The 14,243-nt window shown below is 50.5% G+C and overlaps 1 protein-coding gene across 1 annotated transcript in view; it reads right to left on the reverse strand.

Moving 5' to 3' along the window:
* The window catches only part of Tnfrsf8 (TNF receptor superfamily member 8), a 46,699-nt gene that overhangs the window by 13,357 nt on the left and 19,099 nt on the right, over positions 1-14,243 (reverse strand). The window contains exons 4-11 of the mRNA XM_036178638.1: positions 12,093-12,209; positions 10,131-10,280; positions 7,683-7,773; positions 7,194-7,336; positions 3,997-4,087; positions 3,569-3,666; positions 845-943; positions 670-723 (exon numbers count right to left, since the gene is read on the reverse strand). Coding sequence (XP_036034531.1) covers positions 670-723; positions 845-943; positions 3,569-3,666; positions 3,997-4,087; positions 7,194-7,336; positions 7,683-7,773; positions 10,131-10,280; positions 12,093-12,209 — 843 coding nt within the window. The remainder of the gene's footprint in view (positions 1-669; positions 724-844; positions 944-3,568; positions 3,667-3,996; positions 4,088-7,193; positions 7,337-7,682; positions 7,774-10,130; positions 10,281-12,092; positions 12,210-14,243) is intronic.

Below are 14,243 nucleotides of genomic sequence, written 5' to 3' on the forward strand. Positions count from 1 at the left end.
CGCTGCCCAGGCCATGCCCACCCTACCCTTGCCATGCACACCCTGCTCAGGCCCCACGCTGCCCAGGCCATGCCCACCCTTGCCTAGGCTATGGTCACCTGGACCCTGTGTGCTCACCCTGACTTAAACCTCCTCTCATTTCAGCCCTTGAGGCCCAGACATCAAGGGACCCACTGGAAGCCAGCGGTCCAGAACCAGGCTCAGACACAATATTGACCCTAGACTCACTCAGTTGCCTACAAGCCTAGCCTCTTCAGGTGTTTTTTGGTTTTTTGTTTTGTTTTGTTTTGTTTTTTGTCTTTTTTTTCTTCTGTCTTTCTTGTTATAACAAAACTGTTTCTCACGAATGTTTAGAGAGAGAGAGAAAGAACTGACGGCAATGGAAACTCTAATACTAGAAAAATGTCAAGAAAGCAAACACCGGTTTCAATGAGCATGCCTGACAGCTCATGGAAACAAGCTTGAAACCATCAAAATACAAAAACCCCCTCGACTGGGGAGTGCTGAGGAGGTACGAGCATGTACTTCTGAAACTTCTCCAACCCCCAACCCCCTCAGTGGACAGTGTTTTGGTGTGAGTCGGCCCTTCCTCAGAGCCTACAATGGTCACGTCATGCACCTGTCTGTCCATCCTGGCCCAGGCAGCCCTTTGCACTACCAGATACTCACCCGCCTGCTCCATCTTTGGCTGGAAGGTCTGGGCTAGGTAGTCCAGGTGGAACTCTGCAAAGATACCAGGAGTGGGGCTTAGGGGGTGAGCAGCAGGGTAGGAACAAGCAGGGCAGACACTCAGACCAGGCCAGCATAAAGCAGCCCACCCTCCCCAGGACCCCAAGACACTTACTCTGCTGGATCTGCCTCCTGCAGGCCTTCCAGTAACACAGAAAGAAGCAGCTGGAGCCAATCAGCAGCATCACCATGGCCACCCAGAAGAGCATGGGCCCTGAAACACAGTGCCATCCTGTACTCTGTGGACACCTAGGAGCCAGGACCCTTCCCTGCAGGACAGCCCTAGGCACAGCCCACTTCCTCCTTCTCCAGGGACATGGGTCCCACTGAGGTGAGCAGTTCTGGACCTTCCCCAAGCTGGACCATCTATCTGATTCAGCCCTTACCTGCCTGCCTTCCCTCATCTGGCTCCAGGAAGCTGATCAGCTAACTCAGAAAGCGAGAGAGACAAGCCATTTAGAGGGTGAAAAATGGAGGCATCAAGGGATCTTACTGAACCGGGTATAAGTGGTGCACACCTGTAATCCTAGTAGCAGGGAAGCAAAGGTATGTGGATCTCTGTAAGTCTGAGGTTAGCCTGGTCTACACAGCTAGTTCCAGGCCAGTCAAGGCTACATAGTGAGACCCCCATATCAAAATAAAAGTAATAATAATTTTTTAAAAAGGAGCCAGAATAAAGAAGGAATTGAACCCAGAAGGCTGAGAGCCATGGCTAGCTGGGATAGGGAGGGTGGAGGCTGGTTAGAAAAACTCTCTGAGACCGTCAGCTCCTGAAGGAAGGCTCAGGGTCAGCTGTGCACAGAGCACGTACAGCATGTGTTCTCTCCGTTAAAATAGAGGGGAGGGTTGGTGGGACAGTTCAGAGGGTACAGCACTTGCTGCAAGCCTGAAGACCCGAGTTCAATATCCAGACCACATAAAGGTGGAGGGAGGGAACCCCACAGAAGTGGCCCTCTAACTTGTATGCATACACTATGGCATGGGCGCGCACGCGCACACGCGCACGCGCACGCACACACACACACACACACACACACACACACACACACACACACAAATGAATGGGTTCTTTTTCAAAGCCAAAGGAGAGAACTGAAGCTTGTCCAAAGTGACCCTGAGAGTCACCACCCAAGCCTGGCCAGGCCAAGTGACTTCAGTATCCCACATCCTTTTTACACAATAACAAGGATCAAACACAACCTAATACATACAAGTCTAGTACTCTCTACCTCTGAACCTAGCTTAGACCATGCCTGTGCCCTTACACAGCCTGCTCTTGTGATCTTAATTATTCAATTGCTAGTTGGGTACAGGTCTCAGGTGTTACTGCTCAAGTTCCTTTGTTTGATATTGGGTCAAGATCCAGGATAGCCTCAAATTTGCTGCGTAGCAAAGGATGATAGAGATCTCAGGATCACCTACCTCCACCTCCTCAGTGCTGGGATTACAGGTGTGTATTACCACATCCGGCTTATGAGGCTCTGAGGATGGAGCCCAGGCCCTCTGGCAAGCTAGGCAAGCACTCTGCCAACTGAGCCACAGCCCCAACCCTCAAAGAATTTTCTATGCCACACTGAGAACTGTTAACTTGAGAACTATCGCCATCTTGTGTCCATAACTAGTACTGCTAGTCCTAAAACCAATTGCCTGGTGTTAACCTCATTAGCACTAACAACTGCCTCTATCCAGCTCCGGTAATATGCAGACCATACATGTGCTATATGCTGACAACCCTGGGTGCCTACTTGCTTTCCATTTTACATCTGAGGAAACGGAGGATGAAAAGAATTAAGCTCCTGGGCTGGAGAGATGGCTCAGAGGTTAAAAGCACCGACTGCTCTTCCTGAGGTCCTGAGTTCAATTCCCAGCAACTACATGGTGGCTCACAACCATCTGCAATGAGATCTGGTGCCCTCTTCTGTATAAATAATAAATAAGTAAATCTTTTAAAAAATTAAGCTCCTAATCATTCAGCAACTCATTTAATAACTTCTTTTTAAATAGGGTTTCATGTGGCCCAGGCTGACCTTGAACTACATGGCAGAAGGTGACCTTTAACAACTATTTTTTTTTTCTTGAGACAGGATCTCACTATGTAGCCCTGACTGACCTGGAACTCGACATGTAGACCAGGCTGGCTCTGAACTCAGATCTGCCTGCCACTGCCACCTGAGTGCTTTTAACGCCACCATACTTAGAGATTCTTGTTTGGTTTTAAAGAATTTTCTCTCTCTCTCTCTGTGTGTGTGTGTGTGTGTGTGTGTGTGTGTGTGTGTGTGTGTGTGTGTGTGTTAGGCTGGGTGTGTGAAATCAGTTCTCTCCTTCCACCTCTACATAATTTATAATTTCTGGGAACCAAACTCAGGTCCTTGAATCCTTGGGCAGTTGGGCAGGGCAGATGGCAAAGTGAGCCATGTCACTGCCCAGCCTTGAACTTCCCCTACCTCCATCTCTCAGCACTGGGGTAATAGACGTACACTACAATACTCAGCACTGGGATTATGGACGTACAGCACTAAGCCCCATGTATACCCTGGTAGGGATCAAACCTAGGGTCTTGGGCATTCTAGATAAATACTCGGCCAACTGAGCCACACCCCCAGCCTAGCAACTATACTTTGGGTAGCAATTATAGGTCATGAGTATGTAGTCATGAAAAAGGTCCTGTCCCAAGAATGAAATAGTACTAGGAAGTGACAGAGCCACAGCTTCAGTTCTAGAAGCCAGAAGGCTGGGATCAATCTTTACTCCCATATCCTATTTCAGGCCACAGCCCTGGAAGGAACCCCCACCCCCCCCCCCACTCTGCCCCTGGCTTTGGACAATGAGCAATCAATACCTGGATCCAGAAATGGTGTTCCTGTGGACAAGGGAGAGGTAGGCTGCATCCTACTGCTGGTCTGGGCATCTACCAGGAGGCTCTGGGTAGAGGCAGTACTGTACCAAAGAAAACCCAGGACAGAGTGACAAACACAATTCCATGCAAAAGGGGCATATGTCTAATGAAGGGTGATTCTTCCTCTAGAGAGGTAAAGAGAGCCTGGGAACCCAGAACATCAGCACCATCTTTCAGGCATTTTGGGGGCAGGGATTAAGTTTCTAGACTTTCTGGCTTTACAATCCCATCATCATAGAGACAGACACACAGTCATGCCCCACACCCAACCTTACCTGATGCCCCTGCACCTCCAGCCCAGACTACCTCGGGCATCACCTGAGCACACTAGGGGCCATTCCATCCTGCCTACAGGAGGGGTTAGGAGTCACCTGGCAGGCTCCTCGCTGTTTCCTGAGGTGCTGAAGTCAGGGAGGGTCCCTGGAGGTGGCAGCTCCAAGGTCATATTCATCACTGCATTATCTATATGGATGATGACATATTAGAATCAGGGCCAGAGACTTTCAATCTCCAGAAAAGACTTGACTAGCATGCAGTGGGAGGCAGTGGGAAGCAGTGGGAGGCAACAGAAGGCAGTGAGGGGCAGTGGGAGGCAGTGGGAAGCAGTGGGAGGCAATGGAAGGCAGTGAGGGGCAGTGGGAAGCAGTGGGAGGCAATGGAAGGAAGGCAGTGAGGGGCAGTGGGAGGTAGTGGGAGGCAGTGGGAGGCAGTGAGGAGCAGTGGAAGGCAGTGGGAAGCAGTAGGGAGCATTAGGAGGCAGTGGGAGGCAGTGAGGGACAGTGAGAGGTAGTGGGAGGCAGTGGGAGGTAGTGAGGGGCAGTGGGAGGCAGTGGGAAGCATTAGGAGGCAGTGGGAGGTAGTGGGTGGTAGTCCTCTGTAACACACAAATCTTGGCTACAGCTGGCAAAGGCCATCAGGATTGTGTTCTAAAAAAATCAAATTGGAAAGGCTATGATTGCATGGGAATGTTACCCAGCAGCTTCTGCTTTTATTTAAAAGAAGCCTATGGGCCAGAGAGATGTCTTAGCAGGTAAAGATGCTTCCTGCCAGGCATGACAGAACTAAGTTGGATCCCTGGGACCCACATGGTGGGAGGAGATAACCAACTCCCACAAATCATCCTCTGGCCTCCAGATGCACACTGTGGCACATGCACCATGTGTGCACACACACACACACACACACACACACACACACACACACACAATGTGAAGGGAAGGGAAGGAACTCCGATGAATATTGCAGTTTCCCATCGTGCTACTGGGAAGCAGTGGAGCTTCAGAAGGTGGAGCCCAGTGGAAGGGAGAAAAGTCCTTAGAGGTACGTTCATGAAAGAGACCCTGCTTCTCTCTCCCTCTCTCTGTGCTTCCTGGCTGCCATGAGGTGAGCAGCTTCTTTGGAGATGAGCTGCCTCAGGCCCAAGCAGCCATAGACCAAGATCTCCCCAACTGACAGCTAGAAAGAACCCCTTCCCTTATAAAGTGGGTCAGATATGGTATTCTTGTTACACAGATGGGAAGCATGCTATGAGTCACTACATTTAAAAAAAAATCAACTGACTTTTGCATTGGCCATAAGAAATTACAGGTTGTTGTTTAGTGGGTTGGTTGGTTAGTTGGAGAGGTGGGTGAGTGGATGAGTGGGTGGTTGAAATAGGGTCTCTGCTGTGGATATCGCTCTGTGTAAATAAAGTTCTGATTGGCCAGTGGCCAGGCAGGAAGTATAGGCGGGACAAGAGAGAAGAGAATTCTGGGAGGTGGAAGGCTGGGTGGAGAAAGACACCGCCAGCCGCCACCATGAGAAGCAACATATAAAGACACTGGTAAGCCACAAGCCATGTGGCAAAGTATAGACTAACAGAAATGGGTTAATTTAAGATAGAAGAAGTAGATAACAAGAAGCCTGCCACGGCCATACAGTTTGTAAGTAATATAAGTCTCTGTGTGCTTACTTGGTTGGGTCTGAGCGACTGTGGGCCTGGCGAATGAGAGAGATTTGTCCTGACTCTGGGCCAGGTAGGAAAACTCCAACTACAGGTCTCACTGTGTAGTCCTGGTTGGCCTAGAACTCACTATGTAGACCAGACTGGTCTCGAACTCACTGAGACCCACCTGCATCTGCTTCCTAAGTGCTGGGATTAAAGGTGTGCACCATCAGACCTGGTAAAGTTACAGGTTTGTTTTTTTTTTTTTTTTAAGATTTTTAACCCTAAAAAAAAAAAAAGCTAGGCATGATGGGCAGGTGGGCAGGGTACACCTTTAATCAAGAAAATGTCCCACAGCCTTGCTTGTTCACAGGCCAATCTGGTGGGGGCATTTTCTCAATTAAGGTGCCCTCTTTTCAAATGAATCTAGCTTATAACAAGTTGATTTAAAAAAACAAAAAAAAAAACCTAACAGAAGGGCTGGAGAGATGGCTCAGAGGTTAAGAGCACCGACTGTTCTTCCAGAGGACCTGAGTTCAATTCCCAGCATCCACATAGTGGCTCACAACCATCTGTAGTGAGATCTGGTGCCCTCTTCTGTATATATAATAAATAAATAAATCTTTTTTTAAAAAAAGATTTCTTTAAAACAAACAAAACAAAAAAACAAAAAAACGAGACACCGGGGTTATATATGAATTATGAGCCAGCTAGCACTATATAGCAAGCCTTCCCTCAAAAAAACAAAGACAAACTAAGATCAAAACCACCAACGACAAAGGCACCATAAAAAGTAACACTTCCCTCAAAGGCCAAGAGGGTGCTCTGAGCACAGCCGCAGAGGAAGGGCCTGAAGCCAGACTCAAGAGCCATCCTGTGACTGAAAGACAAACACAAGGAGTGTACAATTGTTCCATTCCCGTGAAGTTTGCCATCTCCCTGAGGAGATGGCTCCATCCAGAAAGTGCCTACCACACAAGTCCGAGGACCCAAGTTCACCGCCAGCAGCCAGATACAAAGCCAGGCACGGTGGAGCGCACTTGTAACCTCAGTGCTGGGGAGAAGACAGGTGGGTCCTGAGGACTCACTGGCCAGCCAGCCTAACTTAATTGCGAAGTCCCGGGCCAATGGGAGGTCCTGTCTCAAAACACAAGACAGATGGCTCCTACAGACTCTCAAGGTTGACCTCTGACCCCATGTACAGGGCAGGCAGGAGCACCTGTATACACACACACAGATTTATTTCTCACTAGTCACCCGGAGCGCCAGGGTGGAAACGTCCCCAACCTCTAAAAACCACTTGAATGAGCCATCGTGGTGAATCTGTACAGCACATGCTGTTCAATTTCTCAGAGGGGGAAGCAGCAGCAGGCTCCTCCATCAGGGGAGCCATGAGGAGGACATTTAGGAGCCACAGGCAGAGCCCACCTATTCTACCACAAGCACCCTGGGTACAGGGCAGGGACACCCAGCACCTGTCCCAGACCCTAGCACGCAGGACACTCAAGACATTCTGAGAATGAAATAGGTTTTGCAAGACCTCTGGCCTCAGGGGCTGTGTCCTAGAGATGTCCTTGTGTCCCAGTGGGTACCTATCAGACAGCACCACCCTGGGAGACCGCCACAGCTTCAAGTAAACAGTACCTGGGTCTGGGTTGGGCTCCCTTGCCCGGGAAGAGGGAGACTCTGGAACATGTCCAGCAGGATCTTCCTGCACAAGGCGGGTGCTCCTCATACTGTCAGTGGGTGGGGACTTCAGAGTAGGCATGGCCTGAGGAGCGGGATGGCTGGAGAAGAAGCCAGACATAGGTCTGATGACTCCACAAGCCACGAAAGTCTGGGCTTGGGGCTTAGTGTCTGTGGAGAAAGGCTCCTGCCTCAGCACCCACCAGCCCTGCTATGAGCTCCTGAGGGCAAGAGCTGTGTTCACTAGGCCTCCTGGGTCTCTCATGTACAACGGGCAGGGCTGGACACACACAGCAGCGTCTCCAGTGACTGGTGAGCTTGGCAGTGGACCATCCTGGAGCCCTGTCAGCCTGGGCAGACCCCACCCCTGCACCCTATGTGTCCCCAAGACAGAGTTGTCCATCCAAAGGTCACCTGGAGGGGGACAGAAGGGAGGCCAGAAGTCACCTAGTAAGCGTCTTGCACTCATCTGGATTGGAGCACTCAGGGTCGGATCCGGGGGAAGGAAACTCACAGACGGTGTCCTTCTCCGCTGTGCCTGCAATGGGACCACAATGGCTTGAGAACAGACACTGAGGAACCCAGAGTCCCCAGGAGCAGAGCTGTGACCTCCATAAGCAAAGTCATAGATGAGGTACTGGGCAAACACAGCGGCCATCCAGAGATGGTGCCTTTCCCAGCCTCTGCTCACTCTGGAGTGAGGAGACCCTATTCCTCCACTTGGGTTGGTCAGGGGGCAGACCTATGGTTGCTGGTTACTTACCGGTTCACAGACAAAACAACACAGATATAAAGGAGAAGTGGGAAAAGACAGAGTCCCTGGCTTCAGCCACACCTCCAGCCACTCAGCACCATTCTCCATACTTTCATTATAGGTACCCCAAAGCTGGAAATTTTAGTTGAGAGCCAAGGAGTCCCAAGGAACACTGGGTAAGAATAGAATGCAAAGTCACACACACACACACACACACACACACACACACACACACACACACACACGCCCCTGAGCTTGTCCTCCACCTCTACCACATCCTCACTAGGCCAGGTAGTCAAGTGGTCATAACACAAACCCTACAGGCCTGTAAATGAGTCTGTCATACTCTGTAATAAACAGTAAGTGCTCAACAAACAGAAGGTCCTTTTCCACACCTCAGCTCCAGTCTCACCACTGAGCAATGGAACCACATGGGTTAGAAGAAGCCCCACGGCTTCAGTGGAGGTGACCACAGCAAGGTCAGCTGTGGGACGAAGTTGACGAAGCTCAGCAGAGCGCACCCTGTCATGACCAGAAGTGGACGTTCTCTGTGTTCTTGGGCTACTCAACTGCCACCTCGGGGTGTCAAACACCCAGTTACGGAGAGAGGGGCTGCTGGGGTCTGCCTTGCAAACACCGTATACTTGTGGAGAAAGTCTATGATAGCTTGAGCGGGTGGTCGGCTGCGGTGTTGAAGCCAACCTCACTACAGTGACATCCTGGGATACAGAACAAGATCCGATCTCAAAAAGCCATCACCTAACAATGTAATGATCTATGCCAGTCAGTAATCGATATAAATATAATGAGATACATTACATTCTCCCTTACATATTAGGTCTTTGAAACCCTCTGAAATACACTGAACATCTCAACCTAGACCAGCCACAATTTCTTTTCAAGACAGGGTTTCTTTGTGTAGCCTTGGCTGTAGCTCTGTAGACCAGGCTGTCCTTGAACTCAGATATCCACCAGCCAATGCCTCCAGAATGCTGGGACTAAAGGAGTGCGCCCTCTCCTGGCTCCACGTGACATTTTAAGCATTCCTTGTCACGTGTGATCAAAGACAAGCGCTTCAGAGACAGGCCTCTGTCGCCCCCACGTGGCAGTCCCAGGAACATCACTCAGAGAGCCTGGCTCTGCTTGCGGGACGACGAGACCCTGCCCCACCTGACAAGCTAAACAGACCGTATTTTCAAAAAAAAAAAAAAAAAAGAGTTTCTGGGCTGGGAAAGCTCCAGAAGCCTCTAAGTCACAGCTCATCACATGGGTGGGGAGAAAGAGCAGAAGGAACCAGCCCCACCCACAGGTGCAAGCTTTGCTAAAGCCGGAGGCCCACCTGAGCCTTCAGGCTCCCTGCTCTTGCTTGCAGACAGTGGGATCTGTGTCCCTCGGTCTGGAGCATTCCATGATGCAGGCAGTCAGACAGAGCCCACAAAGCCAGAAACCAGAAATGCCAAGGACACCAGTTACCGAACATGGTCCCCACAGGGCCTGCAATGTCAGCCCTTACCATCAGTTCGCCTCACGTGCATGCTGTGCTGCTGTGGTGGCCTTTTTGCTCAGCCCCTTCCCCCTGTGTCTCCCTTCTGAAGAGCATATCACCACCCCATATTCTGAGAACAGAGTCTCACTATGTAGCCTAGGCTGGCCCCCTAAACAGCATTTTAATGATAACCAGAGAGAATCCACGATCCTTATCCCTTCATTGACCATGAGCTTCTCCTTCATATCATCAAGAAATTAGAAGCTTGGAGATGGTAAGGCCTGAGGTCACAAGGCAAAAAGGTTTTCTCAGCCTTGAATCTGGTATCTAATGTTTCCCACCCAATGCCTGATTCTGAGGCAGGGAAGCCAGCTCTATTAGTCAGGGGACTCCCAGGGTAGACACTTGAGGCTTCCTATTGTTTGTGGGCCACCAGAGAATCTCCCCAACACCAAGTTTCAGGCGTGGGCATCAGCCAGCAGAGTGCCTCTGATGGGACACAGATGTGAGCAGCAGAACCCCTGGGTGCTGGGCACATGGCAGTGCTTGGAGAGAAGCTTTGACCTGTCTGTCCGACAGTGGGGGAAGGGAGCACTCGGGGGCCTGTGGCAGGTACAGCAGCAGTTGCAACTGGACTAGAGATGGGGACACTCACCTGGGAACTTGACCACCTTCCCGCCAGGACAGTGGGAGTGTGCAATACAGCGGGCGCAGGAACTGACAGCTGGGGTTTTGCAGAACATGCCAGGCTGACACTCACAGATGCGGGAAGAGTTCCTGGAGCATGGAGCCTTCTCCACGAGACCTGAGGGACACAGAGAGGGTCATGGAAGGGAAGAGGGAAGCCAAGGGCATGCATCCAGGGAACACATGGATAGTCTAGAATGAGGGTAAGATGCCACATGACCCTCTGCAACTCTCCTCAGATCTGATATGTGTGAGAGGACAGTGTGTGGGTGGCCTTCGCCTCTAGCCCATACCCTTCACACTACTACAGAGGTTACAGACAAGTAAATGTGGGGCTAAAGAGATGGCTTAGTGGGTAAAGTGCTTGCTCTTCAAGCATAAGGTCTCAAGTTCAGATCCCCAGAACCCATGTGAAAAACTGAACTGAGCAGGGCCCCACATGTCTGTTGCAGAAACAGGGCTCCTGGGGCTGGCTGGCTAGCCAATGTAGGTAAGTCAGTGAGCTCCAGTGAGAGTCTCTGTCTCAAAAAATTAGTTGGAGAGTGATTGAGGAAGACAGCTGACGTCTCTGGCCTCTTCATACACACACAACATGCATGTGTGCATACACAAACATGCATATATACAAAAATAAATGTCCCAGGACATGGGAGGAACTGAAGTACATGTCGCTGGGCCTCCTACAAATGATGAGGTTCTGATTATAGAGGAAGGAGGGCCATCAGTGGTTGCCGTGGTGAGGAGGATGGAAGAATAAACTCCAGAAGCACAAGGAGTTTTAGGAAGTGCACTGTATGTTCTGGGTGCAGACATACACTGTCCATTGCTAAAACCCGCAGCATGGGCACCCCAGCTGAATCAGGGGGAGGGATGGACTTGGCAACACTATATCCATACTAGCTCATCCCCTGTGCTGGGGTCTAAATATGAAAAGGGAGGTGGCTGAGTGAGCAAGCCGCTTGCTATAAGGACTTGAGTGTCATCTCTGGAACCCATATTTTAAGAGATCAGGAGCAGGGGGATGGAGAGATGGTTCAGTGGCTAGAGCACTGCTTGCTTACCATGCTCAAAGCCCTGCATACCATTCCCAGCCCTGCATGAATCAGGCATGCAGTGCACACCTATGATCCCAGCACTCAGAACATGGAGGTAGAAAGACACACATACACACACACAATTAAAAAAGAAAATATAACCTTACAAAAAGAACTTTGTATGCAAGAAACAAAATACAATTTTAAAAGACACTGAAAACTTTTTAAAATATGATTATTAGGTTTTGTGAAAATCTCAATACATCTTCCAACCTAACCAGACCCCCAAACCCCCACAAAATCAAAAGAAAATACCAAACCCCATCACTAAACATAAGCAATCAACATAAGAAGAACCTGTTTCAAAAACTTTTCTGGCCAGGCGGTGGTGACGCACGCATTTAATCCCAGCACTCGGGAGGCAGAGGCAGGCGGATCTCTGTGAGTTCGAGGCCAGCCTGGGCTACCAAGCGAGTTCCAGGAAAGGCGCAAAGCTACACAGGGAAACCCTGTCTCGGGAAAACTTTTCTGAAAGCATCATGGTCTCTGGAAAGGATGGTGAAGGTCTTGGGAAAGGTAGCTCTTGATGCCAGGCCACCTGCCAGGCCACCAGCTCAGACTCTACCTCTACTCTTCACCAAGTGTCCTAACTCCAGGAAGGCCCTTCACATCACAAATCCTCAGGTTCCTCACTACAGAAATGAGCTAAGAAAAGGGTCCTCCCTCCAGGGAGCATGCTAGGTCTCTCTGAAAAGTCTAGATGCAAAAGATGACCGCTGATAACAATTCTCAAATCCGGAGAGGTAAACGGAGGCACCAGGGGACCAAATCCTGACACTTCCTGCCTCTCAGATTCCCCTTTAGGACACACTCCAGGGAGAGAGACAGGTTCTTACCTTCCAAACAGGTCACACAGGCTGTACAGTACCCATCTTCATTCACATAGTGGTCGGGATCACATTGCTTCCTGCAGTGGGCAGGACCCTCTGGGCAAGGCTGTGTTGGAGACAAGCCTGGAAAACACAGCAGAGAAGTTCTAGACTAGGTCACCTTGATAATGAGCTGGTCTTTCCTTCCTCCATCTCTCATACCTAAACCCCACCCATGCCTACTTCAACCCATGGTTGCATCAGATGACTCTTGTGTTACAGATAGAGGAATTGGGCCTCACTAGAGGTCACTGACCAGCAAAAGGAGCGACCCATGTGGTGATATTTTGTTTGTGCTCTGACAAATAAAGCTTGCCTGGTGATCAGAGGGCGGAGCTAGCCACTAGTTAACCATGGAGGCCAGGCAGTGGTGGTGCACACCTTTAATCCCAGCACTTGGGAGGAGGAAGTAGGAAGACCAGAAGTTCAAGACCACTCTGTGCTACTCAAGATTGAACCAGTCTAAAAGAGAAACAGAGCTAGGCGATGGTGGCTCATACCTTTGACCCCAGCATTTGGGATATCACGCCTTTGATCCCAGCACATGGGAAGCTCACACCTTTAACTCCAGCACTAGGGAGGTGGAGATGGGCAATGACGTCATTCACACTAACAAGATCTGCTTCTCCTAGCACTGAAAGGGTTAAAGGGGCTGTGAAGGTCAGCATGCACAGGCTGAGTGCTAGCTGTCATTTGCAAGGGAGGGAGTCAAGACCATGAAGATCCTGACCTAAGCTGACTGAGAGGTCCTGGAATCACCCAGCAATCTTCCTCCCATTCTTTGAGGACGAGGACTGGAGATACACGATGATGACACTGAGACAGGGTATAAATGAGAAGTGGGCATCCCCCCATCCCCATCCTCCCACCTCCATATCTGCAAAAGGTTCTGTCTGCTCTGCCAGAGTCTGCCATGTTTGTTCAGGTATATTTCCCACACCTTGGTCACAGAATGAGCGCATGACCCCAGCGGACCAATCAGAACACTTCATTTTTTCATCGTTGTTGTCGACGCCAACAGACGGATCCAATCAGAGCTCGCCATTTTCCCCACCAACTGTGATAGGCTCAACCTGGGCACATGACCCCACCAGCCTCTAAGCCCCATCTCTGAGCGTTTTCACTACTAGAGGTTCTGGTTTTACCGCTGGATTTCTGGAAGAGCCTGACTTGGTGGCGTATCCTTTAATCACGACTGGGAGTTGGGTTGCAGTATCTGAATTCCCTGAAATGCTGCCAGACTCTCCAGGATGGTTGTCTCTGTTTCCAGCCACCATTGAGTCCCCGGTTGCAGGGCCTGGCTCATATTGAGGGATAAGGGTTCAGGACTCTTAGCCCAGGCTGAGCTTCCTAGCAGGTGATTGTGGGCAAATCTCAGAACCCTTTCATGTCCAAGCTCCCTCTCTGGGTTCCTACGAGGTTCAAGGGCTAACGCGGGTAAAGGACTAGGCCTCCATTGTAGTGCCCTGCACCATCGGTAAGCACTGTCGGTCATTGTGTGAGGCAGGGTGAGCTTGTCACCAAGGGTATGTAAGTCAAGAACTGGGGAGTGGCTGTCAGGAGTGTCGAAAGGCATTGTGGGCCTACGTAAGTAGAGACATGGGACGACCTCTCTAATTCAAAGGTCTCCCAGCTTCCTTCCTCCACCAGCCCACCCACGTGCAAACCCTGCCACACAGCTGAGCGCTGATTTGAGAGGGCAGGCAAAATGTCAGAAATTTCCCCAAAACACGGAAGGAGGGGGTTTTTTGGTTTTCCTTTGTGGCTTGCCCGGAAGCACAGGGTTAATAAAACTCCAGCAAAATGCCCCGCCCACTCCACAGACCTGAGGCTACTTTCAGCACTGGGCCTTAGAGAGGGGAAGTGGGAGGAAGGAGCAACCCCTCTTTGTAAGTCTCGGCTGTGGAGAAAGCGGAAGATGGAGGTGTCTTTCTTTCTGTGATGGAACTGTAGCGTGTCACAACTCACTGTGGCCACACCTCGCTGTGGGCAGAAGGGTGAAAACCGCCTAGAATAGAGAGGTGTGGGAGGCAGTCCCCTGCAGCAAAGAAAGGCTCCCAGAGGTGGGGTCTCCGCTGCAACAGGGTTGAGATGGCAGGAAGGGGCGTCCAGGGGTGA

Source organism: Onychomys torridus, chromosome 2 (genome assembly GCF_903995425.1).
Source record: "Onychomys torridus chromosome 2, mOncTor1.1, whole genome shotgun sequence".
In the NCBI taxonomy this organism is placed as follows: domain Eukaryota; kingdom Metazoa; phylum Chordata; class Mammalia; order Rodentia; family Cricetidae; genus Onychomys; species Onychomys torridus.